The sequence below is a fragment of the Odontomachus brunneus genome, unplaced genomic scaffold (assembly GCF_010583005.1).
Source record: "Odontomachus brunneus isolate Ranch 3 - 2012 unplaced genomic scaffold, Obru_v1 Obru_scaffold_011, whole genome shotgun sequence".
Taxonomy (NCBI): Eukaryota; Metazoa; Arthropoda; class Insecta; order Hymenoptera; family Formicidae; genus Odontomachus; species Odontomachus brunneus.
In genome coordinates this window covers 2,158,870-2,186,440 of record NW_022639461.1, presented here as the reverse complement: position 1 = coordinate 2,186,440, position 27,571 = coordinate 2,158,870, and the positions used below count along the sequence as shown (strand labels likewise).

Below are 27,571 nucleotides of genomic sequence, written 5' to 3'. Positions count from 1 at the left end.
CCCCCCCCCCCCCCCCCGCCCCTGACGAAAGGCGGCGAATGCATATCGCGCAGCGTTTTCTTTCGTAACCATGTCCGGGACGGCAGTCGATTCTTTCTTCCTCCTTCTCGACTCTCTCCTCTTTTCCCCTTCCCGACGTCGAATTATTATTTTGAAGGCGGCAGACAGCCGCGGATTCAGCGAATTTCGCAAGCGAGCAACGCGACCTAGGCTGTGTTCGGGGAGACGCTACTTAGCGCTATGAGCGTCCTCTGTCCTTGTTCAACTTTCAGGAACAAACAAGGACAGAGCACACTCATAGCGCTAAATAACGTCTCTCCGAACGCAGTTACCTAGTGATAACATAGTGATGAGAATGGTGGTTGGTCTTGGTGCGGATCTCGGAGGGAAATTGGTTCTCGACTAGTGAGAGAACATACTTTTTTATGTGCAAAATGTTCGACAGTTCTGTTTTATTTTATTGGATAATAAAAGGGCGTGATACGCTCACGCTCTCATAAATAACAAAGCGACGTGGCACGCGTAGCCCCGGGTTTTTCTGCACATGACAGTGCAAAAAGGCACCAACTCTGTTTTTTCTTTGCGGGTAAACTCGAATAATGTGCCGATAAATACGAGTCGCCCTTTGTCGGCCGATGGCGGAAGCTTCTTTATTGTCTACCGCATTTTAAAGTTAAAGCGAGTCTCCCCGGCCCTTTATTCGAGGTAATACGACAGGTAATCGTTACGAGCTGCGCAAGGTGGCAGGAAGGTGAAGGAGAATTTATCGTATAATAAGTATAAAACACGTCAATGTTAAAAAGAAGTGTAATAATTGACGTAACAACGACACGAAGAGATTTCGCTTCCCTGAACGTACATCGGCTCGCACATCCGCGACATCCGTTCTCGGCGCGTTCATGCGTAAATTTTACTGGTGAAATAGAGCAAAAAACGTCCAGCACTCTTGCACCGGATTTGTTTAATATTAAAATACATATAGAAATTCATTAATTTTTATTTTTTTTTTAATTTCCATACATTTCAATATTTAGTGAAATTCACGCAACTTAGATATATGAAATAAGGACAGCTAATATCGTTGTTATTGCAACTAAATTTATTAGTTATTTGAACTTTATTTGGCGCTACAGTAATTTTGATCTTATGTTGAACTTTGAATTCTATACCGCAATAGGAGTTAAGATAACAAAGTAGGTTTAATTCTAATGATATAATTTACTCCTATTTTGACCCTGATGATGTCTGAAATTTCCGCTTTCGCTTTTTTAACGTCGAAGTAGGTTGTATAATAGTAGGATCTTAGGAAGCAAAGTAGGTTCAGTTGTGAATCTCTATTGAAGTTTTAGCTCCTGTATAGAATATATGTATTTTATAGAAATATTTAAAAATTTTAATAAATAACGAAACAGAAACGTCAAATAGCAAACAAAATATACATTTTATTTGTTGCATATATTTCAGACATCATCAGAGTCAAAGCAGGAGTAAATTATATAATTAAGAATTAAACCTATTTCGCTATCTTAGCTTCTACTGCGGTGTAGAATTCAAGGTTCAACATAGGGTCAAAATTTCAACTCGGAAATGAGTGTCAATATCGTCAAAATAGGTTTCACCTAGGTTATAAATTATATAAGTAGGCTCAAACTATTTTTAAGAGTGTCAAAACAGCGTTAAAATTTTGACTAAAGATTCAAAAGAGCAGTTAATGAGTATCAATATCGTCAAAATAGGTTTTACCTAGGCTATAAATCGTTTAAGTAGGCGCAAACTATCCTTAAAAGCGTTAAAGTAGTATCCAAATTTCGACTCGGGATTGACGTTTGTATTGATTCGCGTTCTCGATCGACGCGCGGGGCGCAGGGACCCGTGTATGTAAACAAAAACAATGCTCGCATTCCGTAGGCGCTATTTCTAGAAACCCAAGGGGGAATTCGCACACCTTGGCAGCAAAGCAGAAAACAGAAAGGCAGAAGCTAGTCAGAATTCGCACCGGTAGACAAGTGTGATAGTCGACAGTTCTGCTTTTCTACCAGCGTGAGTTCTGATCTGCTCTTTTCTGTTTTCTGCCAAGATGTGAATTTTCTGTTAAGTTTTCGCGAACGATACACAAAAAAACGTAAGCAGTAAGAACATTGACTAATATTCTTCAGAAGAATCATCGACTGTGGGTACTCAATTTTGCTTACTACTAGTTTTAAACTTGATCTGTAATATGCTCTCTGCTATTTGTTTTTTGTCTCTTTCCGACTCGAATTTTAAAGTCTGATTTACAATGTGTTCTTTGCTTCCTGTTTCTTATTTTCTGTCTTTTTTTAGTTTAAGATTTAAGATGTGAGCCAGAAAGAGAAAAAAAAACAAGAAGAAAATAACACATTATAGATCAAGCTTAAAGCCTGATCTATAATATGCTCTTTGCTTCCTGCTTTTTTTTTTCTTTATCTCTTTCTGACTCAAACCTTAAGCTTTAAGCCAGAAAAAGATAGGAGACAAAAAACAAAACGCAAAGAGCATATTGTAGATCAGGCTTTAAGCCTAATCTACAAGGTGCTCTTTGCTTTCTTGTTCTTTGTCTTTTTTTAGTTTAAAGCTTAAGGTGTGAGTCAGAAAGAGATAAAGAAAAAAAAAAAACAAGAAACAAATAACATATTGTAGATCAAGCTTTAAGCCTGATCTACAATATGCTCTTTGCATTTTGTTTCTTGTCTTCTGCCTTTTTCTGGCTTAAAGCTTAAGGTTTGAGTCAGAAAGAGATAAAGAGAAAGAAGCAAGAAGCAAAGAGCATATTGTAGATCAGGCTTTAGTCTTGAAAAAGACAGAGAATAAGAAACAGGAAACAAAGAGTGCATTGTAAATTTACTGCTTTACGTGTGCTCTCCCGTCCTTATCTCGCGTCAAACACGAAGGAGCAACGAGCGTGGCCTTGCCCCCACTCCGCGGCCTAAAGCGTCGTCGTTTCGGCCACGCCACGCGGTCGCCCCACCACGTGGTCTCCTCGTCACGCTGGTCATTCACCTCAGGCAGAGAGGTTAGTGCAGTGCGAAACAATGCGCTAGAGTGAGAGCAAGTGCCATATTCGCGTTATCGACACCCGATGTCAACGATGCGGTTTTAAACGGCTATAACTCGGTTATGAGTCGATATAGCGAACGTTGCAAAATAATAAAGAGGACTGTTTTTATTCAATTTTATGACCCCCGCACACAAGCATTGGTACGCGTTGTCAGACATTCTGTATATATTCATATACATTCTGCATACATTCACAACGCCTTTGAAAAAAAAGATATAATAGATTATGAATATGTAGATGAAACTTGCTGCTTTTAAATATTCATTAATTATACAAGTTTTGACTAACTACTCTGTGCAGGTAAAATTTGTTGATTTAAATAGAAAAATGTCATTTTGCATATAGACTCCGTCACACGGTAATTATTGAGATATTAATTGAAGAAAAATTGGCCAATCACGAGTTCAGTAAATTCAATTCCTCATAGAGTCAAGTGTTCGAGTCTCATGTGCATAGGATATTTAGAGATAGCTCTCTCCACATTCTCCATTGCTCAAACAAATACGCTTTTAATTTCAGGCCATAAATTTGCATTTCACAGCGAATGCATTTTAGCTGTGATAGCCGACTCTCGGCAATGACAGGCGAGACGATTAGCCTTTTTATCCGAGCTTGAAGCAGCTGTTGAGATTTAGCTGATATTAACAAGTCATTTCTCGGCGCGCGGAGTGTGCCGGTTACTGAATGTTTCACCCTAGTTAGAAACATAACGGTGACTTCCCCACGCGACCGCAAGTCGCGCGGATCGCGCGGAGATCGCTTTCGTTAGATAACGCGAAGCGACATTATGCGATTACACGATTGCGCACTTTTTATCCGCGGGGGTTGCACTTGTCGGCGGCGGCGGCGGCGTGCGCTTCGTTTTATGCCGTCGTTTAAATGCGCCGCTCTCCGCGGCGTTTCGCCTACGTAGCATCGCCAGCTCATCGTCCTTTCCTGCGGATGCAAATTAAACGTTGCGGCCAAGTAATTCCCTATCATCACCGGCCGGCCGAACAATGAGAGGATTGCTCAATATCGCGTCTTACACGAGGCAATCGGTTACCTGGAAGTGACTCAGAATATTTCGTAGTGGTATCGCGTAGGAATCTGGGTCGCGCTGACAGCTTACGCCGCCGCTTACGTGCTATGATAAATTAATTTTGTCACGGCTGCGCCGTTGTTTCTTCCAGCCGTCAATTATTTTCGCCTTCGTGCGTCGAGAGTCGTGTCTCGCGCCGATCACGACATTCCGTAGCGTACGTTATTGGCGAAATTCCGAGATGATCACTTTGATGTCTCGCGGGGTGGATTGGCTGTGTTGACAATTAATACTTATTACCGCGACTTCGCTATGATCGATCGAAGCTCTCCGATAAAGACGCTGGCTTTATCGTCCGTCTTGCACGTCACGCTCTTCTAACGCGAACAGAACGAAATTAACGGAGTCCCACGCACACACATACATTGGTGGCGTAACATTTACCGTACTTTTCATCGTTGATGTTGGAATTCTAAGGGTCAATTTAAGAGTCATTGTTGCGCACGCTCTCATGATGCTCTAACACGTTAACGGCACGGCGTGTAATCGGGAATATTTACCGTTCGATTCGACAACATTTCAATCGGCTCTCTCGACAGTTCGGCACGGGATGGAAGCTCTCGTGCCTTTTAAATGGCAGCTTCTACGGTGCGCGCGCGCGGTTACGCTCCTCCTTGCGTTATCGCGTTTCGCTCGCGTGGAAAAGGCGAAGGTGCGGGCCATAGATCTGTCGAGGATGATTTATAGCCACCATCGCGGCGACTCTATCTGCGTCATCGCGATGGCAGCGCATAAACAATCCGACGTGTATCGCGTGAATAAACGTAGAACACTCGGACTAGTGTGTGTGTTCATCGCGTTTGCAACGTGGCGATGAGCGAGATGTAATCGATTACCGAAGTTGCGGCTATTAAGGAGCGTAATTAGCACGCATCGAGAGATCGTCCATTAGAGATCGCTAAAAATACTTACGTCCACGGGAAGAAATGAAATCCCTGATTGATCACATCCGGTGCCGCGCGCTGTAGTAAAACTTCGCCCCGCGAGGAAAAACAAAATCGATCCCCGGGAGAGAATGGTTCCGGAGAGAGGGCCGCGAGTTTGGATTTTATTCCCGGGACGCGCGTCACCCCTTCGTCATCTCGAAATATGGAATTCCGCGTCGGGATCGCCTGCCCTCGGGTTGTGTCTAGTCCGGGAACCTAATTTCGGGAACAGACCTGAAACTGGTGGCATAATGCGATCGTCACGATTCCCTCGCGGAGTATCTATCGAGAGTGGGAGGAGAAAAATACCGCGGATTATGATGACGGTTAATGAAGGAGGGTGGGTGAATGAGAGGGGAAGAGTGGACGGACGGACGAGGGGCGAGGGCGAAATCGTGAGGGGCAAGGTGGCCCGACCAGATCCTTTTGGCCAAACAGGTGCACGAAACCGCCGTGCATCCTGGCGTGTGCCGGCTAAGTATACGCCTTAATAATACACGGACGATCCTTCACGGCCGGCACGCACGCACACATTAACATAAACACAGGTCGCGCGCGCACACGATGGAGCATCGATCGACGTGCAGTACGGACTGCAACTGGCCATCGACGTCCGGCGAACTTTTCATTTCGTTCTCAAGGTATCCCCTTTCGGAAAAATTACGCTTGACCAGAATGAGGCGAGACATGGCGCGTGAATTGTACGACTATGAGACATACTTTTTATTCCGAACTCTCTTTTCCTGGTAATAGTGTCTCTAAATGTGGCCTACACAAGTCTTCTGATTGACTTTCAATCTCATTTAGAGGCACTTTTATCGATAAAAGGGAGTTCGGAATAAGGACGATAGAGCAGAATGCGCATTGCTGTAGGAGGGATGCAGTAAATATTACTAACAACCTGTCGGTATTACAACTACTCAAAAGGTAGACTCCGATTTCTTTCTAATTTGGAAATGTAGAAATACAAAAAATATTTAAGTCATATTTTTTCATTTTGGCCCACTTTGAGTTTCAGCTTATAGCTTTTTAATGTTCTCACTCCTATTATCAACAAATACAACAAAAATGCATAAGAAATAAAATTGAATACAAGATATAGTTAAATAATTTTAACAAAATGGGCATAGCTGAAACACGAATCATTCTAAATTTCTTTAGCTGAGATTCCAATCGAAATATTTTAAATCTGTGCTAAATTAGCCAAAAATGGTTCGAATCTCTGCCAAACCGAGAAATTATAAATAATTTTTCAACTTTTTACATGTTTTGTTTAAACATTTTATTACACAAATAATTTTACACATTTGTCTTCATATTCATAATCAGCAAACCAAAAACGCCTATATCTTGTATTCAATTTTAATTCTTATGCATTTTTGTTGCACTTGTTAATGATAGGAGTGAAAACATTAAAAAGCTATAAACTGCTCGTGAAACTCAAAGTAGGTCAGAATAAAAAAATGATCTAAATATTTTTTGTACTTCTACATTTGTGTCAGGTTAGAAAGAAATCGGAGTGTAACTTTTGAGTAGATTTACTTCTAAGAGATATAATATAGATAGCACTGAGGTCTTCGCAATCGTTCAAGAGGTCAAGCATGTTCAATCTTTGAAGGTGTTTATTGATAAGCTTGACCTTTGAAAAATGGGTGGAAAAAACGTAACTACTAAATAAAAACTGTTTTTTAATTAATTTTAGACGCCCATAAGGCTTGGATCTTTTTTGCTTCTTGTAAAAAGGCATTATGGATAACAGGTAACCCATTGGTAACAAAAATTCGAAAATCATAATCTTGCGAGTCTGATCATTTTTGCTAGCTATGGCTAATTGTTTAGCTGATGGGGAGAACGAAGCTGGAGAAGCGATCATATACACCCTCACTATATTTCACTCTTTTCTTTGTTTCCCCTACATCACCCGCTCTTAGAATACTGTGCGACAGAGAAAGCGTTTGACTTGACGCATTTCTGTCGTGCAATCTTATGGCCAGCCATCCTATAAAAATGCGCGTCTATTTTACAAGTCTGTGACAATTTTATACATGAAATTAAAACAGAATATCGTCCGATATTTCGTGACACAAATAACACCGATCACTCGCAACTATCGTGCAATTCTTTTATTTCGAACAAAAAGATTTTTTTTTTTATTATTATCGCCCGATGTCGCAGCACAAATAATACCGTGATCATTCGTGACGATTTTTCTGTTTCAAACAAAAAAGAACTCGTCCATTTCATTTCATCTGCGAAGAACGTTTATCTCACCGTGTAAATAAAAGTGGTTATCTTCAATGGTCTCATTCGTACAATTGCTATCGCGACGCTCGCGTTAAAAGTCTCGCTAATTGATGGGTGGATGAGGTTATTTGCAACCACCAAGTATCGCAAAGCGAGCCGAGATCCAAAAACTTGGGAATTACGAGGTTCCGTTTAATCAACGAGGGCGATTAGCTCAAGATTAGCTGAAAAGAATACCACCCCTAGGAGCACAGCACGTGTACCCGCTCGCCTCGGGAATTAACATCCGGATCGAATCGTCTAGGGCGCATAGCCGTCTGTTGTCAATTGTTGTCCGTTGTTCTCTCACCCGCGCGTGATTTCAGGCATCGGTCGGTCGGTTCGCTCATACGGTGCATATTAAATCACGAAGCGTCTATCAATTGGCACGAATGCATTATCTCTCTGTCCCTTTGCGCACAAGCAAATCATATCAGTACCCAGAGCGAGGAGTAACGAGGTAGAAGAGAGAGAGAGAGAGAGAGAGAGAGAGAGAGAGACCGACTGAACGCGCTTCGAGAATGCTTGAAGTGCGCGTCGAGCAGGCGGTAAACACGAGGAAGGCAAAGGCCTTTAGCCGGTGCATTAGAGTGCCACTTATGCACGATACCCTCGTCGGGTGTGTTGCTATGTTCGGTTGGCGCACGCACAGAGCGGCGAGCGAGCGAGCGAGCGGATGGATACACGGCCCAGATTAGGTGGAGGCGCACAAAGTGTGCGAGAGGGCGTGCGCGGCGCGTTCATAATAATATTTGCATCTCGACAGTGGCTCTTCCTTACTTTCTTTAAAGGGAGCGCGCGCGTGCAATTATCGGCGTCTCGCATCGCGGCGCATTACGCTGTCGGTTATTCATTGTTCCTTCTTCGTTCGCTGCGTTTCCTCCCGTGGGGATTGTAACGCCTTGGCACGTGCAAAGTGTTCTTATCGTGACGTAGAAGAGACACGATTCGGCGTGACAGACTCGAAGGAAGCCAGCGAATTTGGAACAACGACCCGAGTCGAAATTTTGATCCTACTTTCGACCTCAACACGCCACTTGACACGTCTACTTCGATACTCTGAAGCCAATGTCAACCTCTTTAGATTCCATTCAACTTACTAGCGTTGTCGAGAGGTCCTCTTTGGAACCTGCAAGTGGCATTTTGTGCGTCTTCTACTACTTAGAAGCGCTAAGTAGGACTTCAGTTTTCATGCGTATTAAACACACACTGATTCTTCAGAATATACAGATGTTAAGAAAGTTCAGCTGTCGAAATTTCAACTTGGGCGGTCTCGCCGTTCTGATCTCGCAAGGATCGTCTATCGAGGTCCTTGAGTCGGAATTTTAGACCCACTTTTGACCTGAATCTTCTAACATTGGTGTATTCTGAGGAATCAGGGTATGCTGAATGGGGTAAAACATTCAATTATTAATCCCCCTTATTCATGGACATTCTAGAAAAGTCAGGTCTCTCTTGAGACCGACCGTTGTTCACAGTTTTAGTTGTGAAGTTTTCCCTTGGAATTATTGAATGCAGGCAAAAAGTTCAACAACAATGCTGGTCGCATGGAAAACCATATTTTTTTCTCCAGAGTGTCATTGGCCGCGAGGGGATGTCGATGATTGGGCGTCTTGTCTTATACATGGAAACTGCAAGACTATTTAGTGCCTTTAAGTGGCGGAAGACACACAGAATGTCGCTTGTAAGTTCAAAAGAAAAGACGTCTTGGCAACGTTAACGGGTTAAATAGAATCAAAAGAGATATTGATGTAGGCTTGAGAAATCAAAATCACTTATAGGCTCATTATATAGGCTTCAGATATCAAAATAGACGTTAAATGGGATGGTCGAAAGTGGGGTCAAAATTTCAATTTTAATTATCTCGTGATACTGGTGAAACCAAGGGACGCTGAACAGACTTGAAAAGCATGCTCGATACGAATCTTGTCTGCAATATTCGCAACTCAAGGAAACAGCGATGCAAATCGGCAAAAACTACTTAAACAAGATCCGCGGTCCCGATCATCATCGTTGTCATCGTGCTATTGAACACGCTAATTCGTTTCAGGTCACGTCGCGTTTCGGATTCGCGATAAATTTCCGGTACGCTCGTAAAAAGGTCGTGAGTGCAATGAAACATGAGAATCAGGTATACACAGATCGAGAAATAAATACTGAAATGCAAGCCGCTCTAAACAATGCATCGGCGCATTGTTATATGCGGATATCGGGAATGAACGAATAATGAGAGAAATATCGATAAAAGCTACGACTCGCCGTCGAATTATTATTTGCAGTCAGATGTATCGACACGATAGTCTCTGTTCCTCCTTCTCTCTTTTGGCTGAACGCCGAAATGTTGATTCCGCGGTGACTCGACAGTCTCTCGAGTCGGGGGTTCACATGTCCGAAATTACTTTTGCACTCGACGCCCTTAAGACAACGCGGCGGGATGGCCGTCGATAGATCCCGGGCGAGGTTTCCCTGGCAACCTAAACACGCATAAATCTCTCGATCGAGCTGAGAGTTCCCGCGGAGGAGGGTCGATTCCTCAACCCCAACGACGACGACGACGACGACTAAAACGACGGTTTGGCGACGCACGATACCACGGAATGATCAGGTCGAGAGGACGCTCAGCGCGGCCGGCGTGGCTCAGTCACCTCGCAGAGACCTCGCGGAGGGCTCCGTCGGGCCCCGGCGACGGAGTGGGGCACAACAAAGCCGTCGGTACGCAGGTGAAGCGACCGTCTGCTCGCCAAGCTGCGCGTTCCTCGCGGGGCCCCTCTCGTCGGCGCGTGTTCCGGGGCCCGTGCGTTTGCCGCGCACTACCGCCACTACCACCAAGTCATCAAGCACCAGCGCGCCACCCGGCAGCAAGCAGCGGCGATAGCCAGTGCCAGCAACAGCAGCGAGCAGAAAATCGTGCCGACGATGGCCCGACTAGCAGGCCCCTGCGAGCCTCAGTCAACCGACGCGCGTCGCTAAGAACGCACACAGACAGCCGCGCTCGCGCCGGATACAAAGTTGGCGATTGTCGAGGAGGTACGCTGCGCCACGATACCGGATATATGGCGACGCGATACGAGAGAGAGAGAGAGAGAGAGAAGCTCCTCTCTGCCGTAATACGTGGCTGAAGAGAGCGCGCGCGTTATTTCAATTACACTCCCGATGGTGGTCCCGCGCGAAATGCTAATTGGAGTCTAAGAGATTGTGCTTTATGGTACACGGTGCGCTGCGACGAGACTTGAGCAAAGTTGAACGTGAAAAGAGTTTTAAATTCTGCCCTGCCCGTGTCGTGGTGCCGCGCGTTATATCGCGCGTTCGGTACGCGGTGATTTACGACAGAGCGTCGTTTGACGTGTGTGTGTGTGTGTGTGTGTGCGCGCGCGTGCGCGTGTGTGTATCGACGCCGGTGGAACAAAGTACACAGCAAATGGGACGCGCATTGACGAGGATTCGCGCGGATCGGCGCGCTACAGCGCGATTATCGATCGGCGACTCCCTGGCGGAAGTGCGTTGAGAGTTTGGAGACAAAGCTGAAGAGATCCGTCGCGTTCTCCTATTGGCACAATTTGCGGGGCGGCACGTCGCTGCAACAATAGAAGCGCGCGCGCGAGCGAACGATAATTGGGTGTGCATATTTGAATTAATCAACGCACGTGTCATCGAGTCGGCGCTCATTTAAATTCAACCCGTCGCGAAATGTTGACGACGGGCGAAGTTTGTGGCGCGCACAACGTATCGATCGGTCGCGAGTCGAAGAGTTGAGTTGCGAAACGAGGTTCAACTGACGACTACGTCATTCCTGTGTATGTGTCCTCCACTCTCCCCTCCCCCCTCACTTTACGCGTGTGTCGGCCGTGTGATTCCGCGATCGGGTATCGCATGACGTTCGCCCCCGTTGCGATCACATTTTCCCAATGCACACGTAATATATATATATATATATATATATATATATATATATATATATATTTTTTTTTTTTTATACGTAATGTACATCGCACTCGGCGTCGTCAGCGAGTCATCGCTGTCTCTCGTCTGCGAATTGGCTTCACGTGCGCACACCGTCGCGTGGAACGGACGTCAATGGGAAATCGCGAACAAGGAAGTCGCATCGCCGTTCAGTATCGACCTGCATGCGCGAGCGAGCGAGGGTTTCTCTCTCAAACGCGAACTTCGGTGATTATCGACCGCGTCTCCAAAAACAGCAGCTGCCTCGATTTTTATTAATGAAACGCGCGCCACACGATGCTTTTCGCGAGGAGACGATCACATGTACGTGGCGAGGAGCCGCGACACCACGACACGATCGCATTGCCGTGTGAGGGGAGAAGGAGGACATTCGCGAGAAATTTGTAATTAAGATTTCTATTATGATATTTGGCGAAGAGCGCAGGTCACTGGATAATTCGTCGCATATTTGTGCAGTAAGGGCGCTATCTCGCTCGCTCGCTCGCTAAATACGCACCTACGTTGTGCATTGAACGTCGCGTGTATGTGTGTGTGTATATATATATATATATATATATATATATATATATATATATATATATATATATAAAAGGTCGAACCCGCATTCAGCGCGTGTCGCGTGCCATAAAATCGATAATTTCGGAGCACCGGAAGTTTCAACAAGCGACCGACGTACACGCTGATCTGAATGCACGAACGCTACGTCTCGTGCTCGTCGATTCGTTCGTTCAGCACCGCGTGTTACCTCTTTCGCCAAGCAAACTGTGTTGCAGACGTCAAACTAGAAGCTTCTGCAAAGTCCCTTGACTGTTATATATATATATATATATATATATATATGTGTGTGTGTGTATATATATCTTTCGTCCTCCTTTCCGCTCTCTTTCTCTCTCTGCGCGTTCCCGACGTTTTTATCATTGATCTCGCCGTCATCTTCGGCGTCGTATCGCTCTCACGTGTTCACGCATATATCCCGTTCAGGGTCGCGGATATCGCCGGGAATGTCGATTATTTCCTGCCGGTAGGAACGATAATTAATCGCGCGGCCACAATTCCGAAGCGGTCGCGCTCGGTACACGTGTCGCTAGCACACTCGTTTCCGGCATGGCCCGAGGAGAAGGCGCATCGGCAACGCGCGCGCGCGCGTATGTGTGTAGGTACGTGTATGGCACGTGTATGCATATAAAGTTCAGCAGGGTTACATAAGTGACCCCGAAGAGCCTTTCTCGTCCGGATTTAGCCGGGTCTGGGTCAGTCGCACGTGTAAGAGCTCGGGGCGTGTTTGCGCTTCCGATGCGAACTGCCTTCCGCCGCGAAACCGGCGCGAGCGACCTCGAAGAGTGAGCCTCATTTCTTCATTTTCTCTTCGCCTCTTTTTCTTTCTTTCTTTTTTTTCTGATGTTGTGTGGAACGTTTCGCGCTCGAGCCGCGATATCGCGCGCTCCTTTCCGACCGAGCGGAAGTTAATTCCAACTTTCGACAGACGCGAGTTCCAACGAAGCACGCCGAGAAGTTCCAGGCAAGCTCGTCGAAGGTCTCGGCCGAAGATCGCGCGGCTCGCAATTTTACGACCTTGAGAAACCTCCGTTCGCGACTCCTCCCCGGCACCTGTCTTCCCTCACGGCGAAGTGTTGTCTTCCCCCGACGAAAACGCGGCCCGACGTTGGATATCGAGCAAACGCCCGGCGTTTAGGGAACACGCGTTTCATGTTTGCCACTGGGAATTAATACTTCCCACCGCCGACGGCTGGATCTGACGTTCCGCAACCTTGGAGAAAACTTCGCGGCGAGGTCTCTCTTGTGCGTTCGTGGATATGCAATTCCCGGCTCGCAAATGCCCACGGAATACGTTCTTTGCGCGCGCACGCTCGTCCGCCTCGACGATGCTCTCCGGATAATGTGAGCTTTGTATTAAAGTTCGCTGAATGCTCCGTTTGTGCGCCGACCAGACACCGCGGCTACTTTCCCGCAGTGCGTCGAGATAAAATCACTTGTGGCACGACGCGCGATAACGAGCGGTAATCTGCACGCACGACCGCGATAACAGACAAGAAAAAGGAATCCCTTCATGCCGCGTCATGACTTGACGAGAGCTCGCGACGACGTCGGCGACGAGTGCGATCGCGAAATTCAATTGGCCTCTCGCCGAAATCTCCCTCGTATTCTAAATTCCCGCGAGAAGCTCGAGCTAATTGACCTCTTCAGTGGTGATTTAAAATCACTGCGCGATTCCCTCTAGAGCGGTTTTTATTTGTTTTCTTTTTTCTTAACAAACATATCTATTATTTGTGTGGGTTGTGTAAGAGTAATATGGGATTATTCAGTGAAACGATTTTACTTTTTTAAGTTTAATTGATTTAAAGCGAAACAATAACATTTTCACTGCAATTTATGAAACAATATATATACACACACACACACACATCATCTTTAATACCTATATTCTGCAAGCTTTCGCGTATTGTTTCACAACAACATAAAAGTTCACTGAGAAGAAATACTAGAAAACTTAATGATACAAAGTTTATTTCAACAAAATAAAATTTATTTCGGTGAGATAAAGTTTACCTTTCTACCTTTACATTCCGCAGATAAATTTCCAGATATTCTTTTCTCAGCGTACAATCTCGTATAATCTTATCCCTGAAAAACGCGAAATTACTTAATTCACAACCCAATAGACTCCTTTTCTCTTTACCGCTGCTACATTCGAGGAATTTTCAAAGGTAGAACACCCAGTGTATCCAGTTTGTGTTGTGCTACGAGTTGTGAAGGCATAGGGCGGCTAAAGTAATTCGAAGGGAACTGTTAACATTTCACCGCGAGAGCACACCGTTCTCAAGCAGTGGTGAGATCGTGGAGAATCGGCAGGTCATCACGCGAGTTGCGCGGATAGGAGCGCAGCAGTCCGGAGGGCGAGCGCCTCTCTGCGCAAAGGTGCGCGGATCGCGCGCACGAAACTGCCCCGGAGCGCACAGAAGTCGCGATCCGATGCAGCATCCAGCCGGCGGCGGTTCGCCGTGCCGATGATTGTGCTTTTCGCGTGGCAAGCGCGAGTAACATGAGACAGGAGCAGCGGCAACAACTGCAACAACAACAACAACAACAACAACGACGACGACGACGACAACAACGACAACGACGACGACGACGACGAAGGCAGTGGCGTCGGCAACGCGAGCGATAAGTCATGTTCAGCAGGTTCGAGCTGCTTCAGGGCGCTGTCAGCTATCTTCTGTTATCAGGTGCGCAGCATCGAACCGGACCGACTCGCCGTGTTCGATTCGCGCGGATCGATCGCGCGCGGTAGTCGACGGCTGCCGCCGCTTCTCTCGCTCGGCTCGCTCACACTCCGAGATAACTCTACTCGATGAATTTACGGCGCATTGTTGCGCCACGTTGCGCGGTGCGCGCGACTCGATGTCAACATTGTTACGCGGCCGGAGAACGCCGCCGCCTGGCAAATTTCGAATCTCGATGATTATCTGCGGCTGCTAATGACAGGCCGGCTCGTTGTCGGTCGGTCGGTCGGTCGGTCTCTTGCTCGACTGCCCCCTCCTCCTCCTCCCCCCCCTCTCGCCGTTCGCATTTCTGGACCGGTTCACGGGATCACCCCGCGAGACTCGCCGCCGACGAATTCGCAGGGATCGGCTCCGCGTTTGTTGTCGGATACGAATTCGGCCCACGGAATTATTTACGAGCCGCTTGCGCGCGCGGAAGCCATTCCGCGCATTTCGGAATGATAATATCAGTTGATTGCAAGCATGACCCAATTTTGTTAATTGTCGATGCTTGCTAATCTCAACTGTCATTTCGAAATTTTACGTATGGGGTGATCGAAAGGGACATTAAACTTTTCGCTCTCTCTCTTCCTCTCCTTTCCCTCCTCCCTTCTTCTCTTATCTTATTATATTCAACATATTATCCTGAAAGAAGCATGTTACGGCCATCACAAGTAAAGCAAGCACTCAGTACTGCATCAATTGAAGATTTACAAAAGTCTACTTCCGATTTCACTCAGCGAAATACTTTATTCGTCTACACGTAGACTCTACTGCCTTGACAGACATGAATGCTGAACAGAATCTCTGACTGTAAAAAGCTGTTAATGGCCGTAAGATTTATCGATCAGATAAGGAGAGATTTATCTCTCCCCCTTTTTCTCTCTCTCATCTGTCGTAATTCTCCGATATTAGTTTTCCATCGAGTTATACTGCGCTTTGACGCAATGCACGTTATTATATGTGAAAATCACGGCGGAGCATAAATTTTTCTAATTGAGAGGCTTAAGTGCAGTCGCGACGCCAGTCAAATGCAATTTGCTCGACTGGATTATCGACGCATGTGCGACACACCAACAAGATACGCAACGGCCTCGCAACACTTGGGCGCTAATTATTTTCCGACGTCGAGAGCGGCGTCGCCGCCCGCGCGTCACTGATTGATCGCGCAGTTGTCCGCGGATGGCCCCGGCCGCCAAATCGTAACGCGGCGAGTATTGGTAATTAGGCGGCGGAAGGTCGCCGGGATAATTTCGTACCAATTGTTGAAACGACGGCCATCACGGCCGATGAATAATAAGTGGCGCAGCGTGTGATTATACAACCGTTTATTGACATTAACCGCGACAGCTCAACGGGAGTTTCCTTGATTATGAATGAATTATTTGGTGGGCGGGGGAGAGAGAGGGTGCGCGCGCGTGAAATGTGACAATAATTCACAAATTTTCACAATAATTCACAAATTTTCACCTTCATATCAAAAATCAAAACGCGAAAATATATGCTCAAAGAGCGAAATACGTGACATATTTATACCGCGTTTTATGTAACGCGCGGGACGAATAATTTACGCCGGTTTTAAGAGAACGAATGCAAATTGATCATGTTACACACGTGTACAGACAGACGAACGGACAGGAAACGAATTCTCCGCTTTCGCCCGACTTATTTCCGGCTGTCGCGACGTTCTCGTATGCGCCATCTCGTAATCACGCCGAGGCACGCACCTTCACGTCAAGACGAGAGGCCGGTGGTAATGCTGCTCCCGTCGAAACGGCGGGAGTCCTCGTTGACCAAAGCCAGGCGCATACCTGGAGCAGTTGTGTCGCCGGCATTCAACCCTCTATTTCGAATTTAACCCCGCGCACCCTCTGCCTCCCTGCCGTAAGCCGTGGACTCACTCGGAATCCCTTTCCCATGACGCGATCTGGCATACGCGTTGCGTGTACGCCATTGTTTACGCAATGCCTCGCCTGTGCCTGCCCTGCACCCTGCTCTTCCACCTTTTTTCCTTTCATCGTTACTTCCTCTGTTCCTCGCAAACCCGGCCCGCTCTCTCTTTCCCCTTGCAACCAAGCAGGTCATCGAATTTCTAAAGGCGATCCCGTGCGGGCCTGTCAGAATGGCGTTTCGTCTCGATGAACGTTGTCGACTAGTTACCACGACAAAACGTTTCTTCGTACACCTACCTACCATCTACGCTGCCTACCTACCTATCTAACTCACCTACCTACCTATCCACCTATATTTCCTCGTCAACCTATTGACGAAGTTTCTTTTTGTGCATCAAGGTCGTTAACCGTGCTTCCCTAGTTTCTCGTCCTGTCGCGGCCTAATCCGGGTCACACGGCGATGAAAAATCTCACTACGTGTCTCATATTACACCCCAGAAAATGGTCTTGCAGCGAAAATGATCTAGATATGAGAAATCGGCCAAGATGGCCGAATAAATCACTGACAAATATTGTGATATCATATATGTTTCGTATTTAATTTGTCAGACAGAGACAAAATTTATAGCTGAGCTATATTTGCAAAATTTAGCAAGAAAGTCTATCTGTGGCGTTCATCCCGATTGAAGAACAGATTAATGATCGGCAATAGAATCTAAATTTGCCTGCAAATATTATTTTAGAAGCTGTTACTGTAGATTCTACGTACACTAGAATTCTTCGAGTCAGAATTAGAACAAAACGCGGTGATATCCTATCCGCCATTTTTAGGGGTGACGTGAGTGAGACGTGAGAAAAAAACCTCTAAGACTGAAATGACGAAGCACGCTGCAGCTTTTATCTCACTCACTCACTTCTCCCCCTACAAATGGCAGACGGTGTCCAAACTCTGCATTGAGAAACTCTACTACGCACTACAAACAATTTTCTAGCGGACACAAAAAACAACGATAAATATTCACTATGTACATCGTACATGTGGAATCCTACCTAGGGTATTTTTTTAGCGATATTAAGCAGATTAACGAGTGTCACAACGGTCGAGCTCTCAGCTCTCAGCCTTGTTCCGACATAATGCACGCCGTCCTTGAACGTTGACGATTAGGTGATAATTGGTGCATACACCGATCGCTAATTGCCGTCGTCTTTTCTTCTGTTACAGAACGAGAGAGGCACGCCACCAGCAGACCCTCCGCGTAAGTACCACGCTTACATACATACATACCGACGACAGTCGTGGAAATTTTCCACCAGGCTGGCGAATTAATCCGCGAGTGTTCGCGCTGCACGCATCGCTCTGCTACGTTCCGTACGAAAAATTGTTTTCTTGCACGCGATTATATTTGCGTGTGACTCTCGCGAGTAATTTTATTCATTCCTGTCAGTTTGCGCATAGACGCAACTCCATCGCGAGCATAAAACACAGTCGCAAATCAAACGTAGCGCACGCGACCGCGCTGGTCGTAAATTTTCCTGTCGATTCAGAGCGACGCGTGTTCTCCTTTCGACGCGAACACGTGCGGATTAAACATGCATTCGCGCGAAATAATCGAAGACCCGTGATATTTTCGCGCTATTTCGTCGAACTGCATGTTCTCTTGACTATTTAATTACGACATTCCGCTAATTGTGTTTCCACCACGAAACGAGCTGTTAAAAACGAGCTTCTTTCTAATAGAAATTTACAAAATTCACCTCCGCGCGCGCGACCTCTGAACGCCGGATTATCCTCTTCTGAACTGTCGTTCCATCTGTTTATTTGATAACCTCGTGAAATGTTGAAACAATAAAACGTGACACTGTGCGGGAAACGTAGCGGAACCGCACTGTAGTAATTAAGGGCTCGGCTCGGGCTCGCCGACGTTTCAGAACGTTGCGACACAATATCGCGTAGCTACGTCGCGAAAAAACAAACCGCACGAGGGGCTCATGCGAGCGTGCGCGCGCCGATGAAATAATAAAAAGTAACCGCGCCGCGCGGATGCACCGACAAATATACCGGTTACATTGTAAACGCCGCGAAGTTTATTCCGGATTCTCGGGAGGTGCTTTTTAATTAAATCATGCAGCGCGCCGCGATTTTTCGGGACTTTTTCCCCTCTTTTTCGATTATTTCACCAAATATTTTGCTTTCTTCCGCGCGCGCGCGCGCAAACACGGATCCCAGACGCTGGTCCCACTTGTTTACTCTTAAACAACTGGCTCTAATCCGTGACGAAAAATGCCACGACGATCCCGGCGTCGACGGCACCGCCTCGGGAATCGAAATTATCGGAGTGGAAGCACGCACAGTGCGAAGGTGCGTGCGTGTGTGTGCGAAACAAAAAGAGAAGGAAGAAATCCGCAGAAGTGAGGCAAAAGTACCAAACTCGCGCGCCTAATCTTAGACTTCCTTGTCGTTTTGATCTTCAAATACAAATATCTAAATTTTCAACATAGAATATATATGCATTGAGAGAGAAAATATCTAAAAAATAAGAAATATTTGTTCGATTGGTGCTAATAACATATTTATTTGTGCTAAATTTTCTTTTCGTTGAACAAAAATTTCTTTCAAACGAGAAAATTAATTTTCCTAAAACTGTTGCTTTTCACGAGAGCAATTGTTTATTTGATTTGAACAAAATAAATTCAGTCTGTAAGCAAGCATGTTATTATTATGCATCGAATAAATATTTTTTATTTTTCGGATGTTTTTCTTTTCTCAGTGTAGATGCGTGTACAGTATGGCGATTAATTATCGCATCATAATAAATTTAATTCCAGACGTTTCTTCCCGCTCAACCTTTAATTTATTTGATGCTAGTCCGCGATTTTTCACGAGAGATTCTATTGAGAACTTGGCCGTGTTTGCTGCAATTGTACAGCGTTTCCTTACTTTACCGTTCATTCACTCTAAATTTCCCCGGGAATCTTGCGATCGAATTTAACTTTGGCCGCTATTTCGCGTGTAGAAAACTTTTCCTTAGATAAGCTACAATAACACTCTTCGCTTTCAGACTGAATACCTTGGCTCATTTTGGAGCGTATATGAGACGAAAGGACCAAAGAATAACACTCACACTCGCGCAAGGTGAAAACGTACAATTGCAAACTCTCGGAGTTTCTGCACGGATATTAATTTAGAGAGAAAAAAAATACGAGTGCCACAATAACAATACTTCTCTTATGTTAGCATTGAGAGCACCTGTAAGCATATTTCCACGAATGAATAATTTCCATGATGATATTAATGCAATGATATTAATGCCGGTACTGTTGGTACATTTTATACGTGTTTTGAAGGTACAAATATTCGTATTTGAAGACCAAGACGACAGGAATATGTCGAGAATTAGGTACGTGTTTGGTACTTTTAGCTTAGATAACGAAGGAAATCCGGATAACGTGGTGTGCTCGTCGGCTAATAAAGATGTTTCGAAGTTTCTCACGTGTTACGGCTTGCTCGCCACGTCGGTGACGGCGGAAGCGGCGATTTCGGCAACATTCCTCCTCCTCTTAGGCGAAGCACTACTCTGTACATTTTTATGACGCGTCTCCTCACTTGCATTGCCGTTCTCTCCGTACAATTGTCGCCTTTCTTCCCTTGCGGAATTCTCTCGTGTACTTTTTGAGACCGCTTCGCCGAGTAATTCTTGGTTTCGTAACACGCAGCTCCGCGTAGCCGCCTTCGAATCGGCAACTCCGTTCGGTCCAATTTCGCTTTTGCGACGTACTTCAATTCTAATCGCAACCGCGAACCCGTTTTATCGTTCCTCGACTTCGATATCTCCGCGTCGTGCATTAATACATCGATTATCGATCGCTGGTCTCGAGGATTAAAGGAAAAACGGATGAACATGTGGTGCCTAGAATAAGGGGAAGCACAAGAGAGAGGGAGAGAAAGAAAGAAGCATCATTTATTAGACACTCTGAGATCCCTTCTCTTGTATGCGCTCTCTGCAAAGAAAATATACATTATACAAAAGAAATATGTAAGAAAGAGCCATAATTTTTGATAACGAAGTAACGTTTATAACAAAGTTATAACAAAAGAGAAAGAAAGAGAGAGAAAGCCAAGGGAGTTTGCGATATATGCAGCCGTTCGTAAATTGTATTCGCAATGTCGAGGGATCCTCGGTAAACAGGAACGTGGGGGCGGGGGCGGGGGCGGGGGCTGGAGGTCGGCCGATTCGTATCTACGTCGTGTACGACGATTTCCCGAAAATCGTGGCCGTTTACACTATCGCGCACATAGCGCGCGCGTATCCGGGACGGAGGGGGCGAGGGAGGAAATTAACGAGCCGACGAAAAGGGTAGGCAGGACACGTTTGCCACTTCCCACCCTCACGTCCGCTCCTCCGACTTAGGGCTTCGACCCTCGTAACGGCCCCTAATAACCGGCGCGCACGCTCCTCTTCACGGAAAAGTGGGTCGCGCCACCTTTTTTCCTCGTATTTCGTACTTCCTCGTTGCGGCGTTTCGGCCGATCTGCCACTCGTAGCTTGCAGGACGAACATTTTTTCGAATGGAATTTCGAGCGCTCCGAGTTGTCACGAGTCACACGCGGGCTCGCTTGGTGATCGGTTATGACAAGAGTCAAAGTGACAATATACGGTGCAGATATTGACTTTGTTCGATTCTTACTTGATAGATAAGATTATAATAAGTACACGCAAAAAAAATTTCAGTTGGTGCAACGAAATAGGAACTAACTGAAAATTAGGTGATCAAAAGCGATATCTCTGTTATGAAAACTAATATTTCTGTTCTTGCAACCGAAAATATTCGTCTGAACATTCAACGATATTAGAACTGGGTTGAGACAACTGAGAACAATTGACTATATAGAAGCCTCATAAAGGAATTTTTCTGTTTCTATAGCCGAATTTTCGTCTGATCCCTGAGCAACCGAAAGTTCGGTTGCATCAACAGAATTATTTTTTCCGTGCACACTTGCATTTTTTCTGAAACTCCCGGTTGCAGTTGTGACGTCAGATGTCTCTTCTCATAGACGATGAATCGCACCCTCTTTAGTCACTGATACTCTAAGGAGAAAACTTGCTTCTTTTTCATGGAGAGAATATTACAGTTTCTTTTTCTTCTTCTTTTTCATACAAGTTCTTTTCAATTTTCTATGTTTCCAGTGATGCAGAAACTGTAAAGTTTATCTTGTTAAAGAACATGGCAAATGTCTTAATAAAGCATTTCAGTTCCTAGAATATATAACACATATAAAATAAAAAGGTTAAATCAGTTACTGCAGATCGTTGATCTATTCGTCCGTTACCAAATTCTATAGTAATTTTTATTATAAGATTCTCTCCGTGTTGCAACCAGAGTTCACATTTCAGCAGATCTCTTTTGCAATCCTGCAAAATCTTGGAGTGCAGATAAGAAACTTAACTGTAATGCTGGTCGCAATCAGCATTGCGACCAGCAATGCATTTTTCCCAGAGTACCAATGACTAAAGGGAATTCCAATAATTGTTTGGTTTACCCTCACTGTCACACTGCCTCTGGCTTCTTCTCGTAGCCGAGCACTGCGCAAGCCTAACTCAGCGATACCCCGCGATAACTTGAAGCTCTTATTTTGTACAGAGCCCTAACGCCCTAACGTCTTGTAACTGACTGTACACAACGTGTCCGGAAGGGGCGAACACAATCGGCGTTATAATTCGCCGTGGCGAATATGCGATCGGTCTCACTGGCCGCTCGCGGATTAACGCGCGCGCTATTAAAAGAGGGATTAATTGATTCGTCGATAGCAGCGCGAGGTCTTTCGGAGCGCGCAACACAGAGCTCCGCGAGATAAATCGCCCACGAATTAATCCGCGCAAATAGATTAACCGTGAGATTCCCGCGAAGATATGTGCCCTGCGCTGACTTGCGCTTTTTGCCGCACAGCGCGCCTCGCGCATTTCCTCGTGGATGTTTTAGACCGTGATTGACGCAGGTAATTAGGTTGTGCCAGCCGACTGTGCCAGCTCATGAAAGTCAAAGCGGATCTCCAAGTACCGAGATATATCGTAAAAAATATCGCGTGTGTGTGCTCCCGCTACACTTCTCGCAATAACGAGAAGCTCGTGTTATCGGATAGGCGGTTTCTCTCGCGGCCTTGCGCGAACCGATAACGCGTCTCCAGTCGCTCTTAGCCGCGTCCATAACACGTTTCGGTTTCTCTTGTCAATTTTTTTTACTACGCAATAAGCCACCCGCGCACGCGTCTCTCTCTCTCTCTCTCTTTCTCTTTTTCTCTCGTGCGAGCCGACGAATGTCGTCAATCGGCGAGATTTCTCGAGTTGTATAACTCCCAACTCTCGAATCTTCAGATACTTGACTCTCGATTATCAATTCATAACTCGTCGTTCTTGATTCGTGATCCACTTGACATTTATAACTTTCGCGCGCCTTGCTCGTGAATTTGGAGTCTCTTGAATTTCCGAAGAAAGTTCGGCCGGCCCGATATATTCGACACCGAACGGGTACGACGCGCGCGCAGTTGCGGCTATTAATTAATAATTATGCCCGTCGCGGCCGTTTACATTCTATCCACCGATCACGCGCGTAATTTACGAGCGCGTCCGATCGCTCGATTACTTCGTGCCTCGTCGGAGAGAGTGTCTTCTGGCGCTCGGCGTGCACATTGTGTATCGCGAATCGCGATAACGGGTTATCGGGATACCTATCTGCGGCATGTGCGCGAGTTGCAGACGTGGCTGCATCGTCGACATAGGAAACCGGCTGCGCGCCGCGCCGGAGATATTCTCCCGGCTCTTTGCGCCGAACTTCGCCATTACCGTCGAGCCGACATCGCTTGACGGTCCGTGCGCGAATTCAGCCGGCTTATTTCGCGGTTTCCTAACGTCTCGCGGATCAAATCGATATGTAACGGCCCTTCGAGAACCTGCACGCGGATGTAACAGCGTAATGCGATCAAGAAAGCAAATTTGATATTATATTTAGCAAGGTCCTGAAATTCAAATTCATTTATTTACTTTTATCTACTTCTTTTATTTGCTGTTTTTGGGGGGCATAACACACCTTTTTATTTCTTACATATACACTGAGGGAAAAATTACTTTAAAATCAACAAATATTTCTTTGATGGGTGCCATTAACATACTTATTTAAATCTAAATTCTCTTTATTTAAACCAAATATATACTGTTCTTACATATACACTGAGGGAAAAATTACTTTAAAATCAACAAATATTTCTTTGATGAGTGCCATTAACATACTTATTTAAATCTAAATTCTCTTTATTTAAACCAAATATTGTTTACTTAAATCAGGTAAACAATATTTGATTTAAATAAAGAGAATTTAAATTTAAATAAATATGTTAATGGCACCCACATCAAAGAAATATTTGTTGATTTTAAGGTAATTTTTCCCTCAGTATACCTTCTCTTAGTGTACATCCGTGTACGAGCTGTTAAAGGGCCCTTGCATATTGATACGATTGTATATCAATAAAGCCTCTTTCGTCTCGCGCCAATTGGCGACTTTTCGCTTCACTTCTCGACGCGATATATCGAAGTCGCGCGACGAATCGTGCAGCAGCCGTTCGTGGATTAGCTAGCGCGGGTGGAATTGGATGACTCGCGCTAGATTCCAATCGAGCCTTTGTAACGCGGACTTTGCGACTAGTAGTGAGTAATTACCCTTTCAGTAGACTGGTACGGGTACATATTATACTGTCAGTTATTCCCCGTTGCGTTCTGATTACTTGGATTTGATTTCATGATATTTGATTAACCGATTTTCTTTTCGAGACTTGCCGGCACATATCACTCGTGGCCTCGCGCGATGCTGTTCATGTATGCGTATTCGCGCATCAATAGCCCTCGCAATAATGTAGGCGCCAGTAGGGCTCGAAGCGCGCGCGAATAGCACCGCGGGACTCGCCAATCATTCTTTGTAACTCGCGGCTCGATCGCATCGCGACGTGTGAATGGCGAAGACGTGTAATCAGAAGGGCATAACGCGCCGGGCCATCCTCCGACTTTATCTCAGCGAGAGTAATGAGAGCGAGTCGTTGCTTCGCGCGGCTCTCAGGCTCGAAGATGCACGGATAAAGGGAGTTGGGACCGAGCGGGCTTGCAAATAAAGTCCCTCGGCTCGACTCGCGAACGAGCGCGCACGTTCGCGCGAACGAGTGAGCGACTTTTTGCGACGACGATGAAAAATTCGTTCCGCGAGCAGCAGCGGCAGCGGCCTCCAGATTGGAATCGCCGGAGGAGTTTAATGTCACTCGAGAAAATGCGCCGCGAGTTATTCCGATACGAGAAGACGACGCGCTGCCGAGGATTATTCCGGTGTGCCAGTAAATTGCCTGGCGATGTATATGTCTCTAGTTCGTAACGGTATTAATCCCGAGAGAGAGAGAAAAAGAGAGGAAAGGAGGAAGAGAGTATGTCGAGGAGGAGGTATTCCCGCTCGGAGCGTCGTACTTGTGAAATTTCTGCGTCCTACCTGCTCTAATGAAAAGTCAGCTCCGTGTTAAGTTTTATTTTATATCGGTGACTCTTACCTAGTTCGTTTCCCTAAAATAATAATGATGAGTTCTGAATTAAGAATGTAATGTTTCAGATATACGATTTTAAATGGAAAATGGCCAAACCTTTTCTCATTGTTCCTTCTGGTTTTTGGTTTATATTAGGATTGAACAAACTGACTTCCCAAATAATTTTATTGTTCAATAAAATATACACTCAGCGTTCTAAAAATATCTTATTTTCTTGATTCTTTCTTGATTTTATTGAATATATGATTTGGTATAAGAATGGAATTCCTTGTTTGATATCATAAAATTATACGTATGTTGGCATCTAAAAAAATAAGTACTTCTATTTTGATTCTATATAAAAAATCCGTTTTTTTTTTTGTTTGGAACAAGAATGGAATTCCCGATCAATTTCGTGGTGAGATAACCAGGTTTGGGACAAATGTCGATATCTTAATCGGAATCTATATAAGCAGAAAAATGTTCTATTCTAAGAATGAAGAAAATCGATTACTCGGTTTACTTTCCTTTCTTTAAGTAATAACTATCTTTAACGAAGAATATTTTATTGATATAGAGCAATCTTCAAAATATCACAAATCCTAGAATAGCTTATTGTCATTCCACTAAATTGTATTCCAAGGAAAAATTAATAGCTTTTACAAAAATATCACAAAACTTCATCGAAGAAACAGTCGCTTAGGTTTTTACTTTAATTTAACACGATTGATTCGAACGCGAAGAGCTTACTAGAATTTCGAATATATCTTGAAAAAATTTAATGCCTGTGGTGGACTCTTCGTAAATCTGCGAGCATAAAAATCTACTTGAAACGCTTGAAACAAGTGAATGCGGTATATCTTTTTCCGTTTTTATCTGGGAAAATCTGGAAAGATTCTTATGCGGGCGGTATCTCTGTTTCTCTTTGTAGTTTATGGACTATGTGCCTGTAAGATGTCTTTCAAGTGAACGGCTAATGTGTCTGCTTGTGCGAAAGATTCTTTTTCATTTCGCTTTTCGTATTAAACGGTTCGTCCCCGATTTTGCGGCCGGCGAATCTGCGTTGCCGCCTCTTGTTTCGTCAGTGATCGTCGTCACTTTCGCCAGTCGCGCGATAATCAGCCGTTTCTTCCGCGGATTAACAGGAGACGGGACAGGGAGAGGTGAAAGGGGCTGCTTTAAAGCAAGCAATCTCATTACACGGACCGCGGAAAGTGACGGCTCGAAGTGGCCAAACGAGGATGAGATTTGCTCGTCGAGTAGAGAAACGAGAAGGCGGAGAGCGTGTCGAGGCGCGCCTCACGGTTTGCTATGGCGTTTCCACGGCGTTAACTAAGTCGAGAGATTAAACCGGATCAGACATCGTTAACCGGCGGGGCCCACCTCGTGTAACGCCGTATGTCCGCTTCCGACTCGTTTTCCACGTCGGCTCGCGAAGTGAACGACCCACATCGCCGCGTCGCCACCGCAAGCTCGTTAGAGTTTCTCTTCTTCTCTCTCTCGTTCTCTCTCTCTCTCTCTCTCTCTCTCCCCCCCCCCTCACCCGCTCGCCCTTTGTTACTCACTTTGCCATTTTCCCGCGGAACAATATTCCACAGCCCGACCGTGTACGGAGAGAGCGGCAAGACGGAGCCGCGGCTCGAGATGAGGCAGGCTCTCGCCTCATCTCCAGCGAGTTCTCCATCTCGTAATCGTTTTGTCGGAACGGACACGTCGCGCTATCAAGAGGGAACTTCGGCGAAACGCTTGCGCGCTCGCGGTGAAAAGGTCCGATTGGAACGCGCCACGAAAAATCTATCGCTGTCGAAATCGCATCGATTTGTAGCACGTGGACGAGGAAAAAAGAACAAGTAGAACGAGAGAGGATCAATCCGTGCGCGCACGGTACATGAACTTTCGTTAACGTACAAGGTTGAAAGGGAAATATTGCGCGAAAATGTTGCGCGCGGATTGGGCCACGTGCCAATGCCCTCTCCGCCCAGAGAGGTTTGTACTTTATAGCGTGGCGATGAACAATTTCTAGATTCCTATGAATAGCACGGCTCGCGCTCGTACGAATTCCAACGAGGCGTCTTTTTTAACGTCGCGACGTCGATCGACGGCTAGAACGAGATCGACGACGACGACGACGTCGCGTGCGCGCGCGTTCGCACGGCCATCCTTTGATTCGGGCATCTATTTTCGAGAGAGACCGAACATTTTCGAGAGAGAGGAACACCAGGCGCCTGACGCGGGTCGAATTAACCTATTGGCTTCAAAGCGAATCGTTTCGCGCGAATCGTCGACCGGTAAACACAGTTAGCGAAAAAACAGCCGGGTGTCGAGGAACATTCGATTGTTTTTCAAGTATTATCGGATTATTCCGAATGATTCGATAACGCGTCGAATTACTTTCATTTCGATCACTCGTAAACGCCGGCAACGAATGATGAAACAAAATCAACGTGGAACAATCAAATCGGCGATTTCAGAGAGAGAGAGAGAGAGAGAGAGAGAGAGAGAGAGAGAGAGAGAGAGAGAG

General features: G+C 45.6%; 1 protein-coding gene across 12 annotated transcripts in view; it reads left to right on the top strand.

Moving 5' to 3' along the window:
• LOC116840654 (AF4/FMR2 family member 4-like) overlaps positions 1–27,571 on the top strand; it is a 303,805-nt gene that overhangs the window by 252,432 nt on the left and 23,802 nt on the right. For 11 of the 12 annotated variants that reach the window (XM_032807618.1, XM_032807615.1, XM_032807616.1 and 8 more), the window contains one exon: positions 17,722–17,755. In XM_032807618.1, the coding sequence (XP_032663509.1) occupies positions 17,722–17,755 (34 nt within the window). Of the gene's footprint in view, positions 1–6,509; positions 10,394–17,721; positions 17,756–27,571 lie in introns of those variants that run through there. The other variant, XM_032807622.1, reaches the window with a different exon arrangement.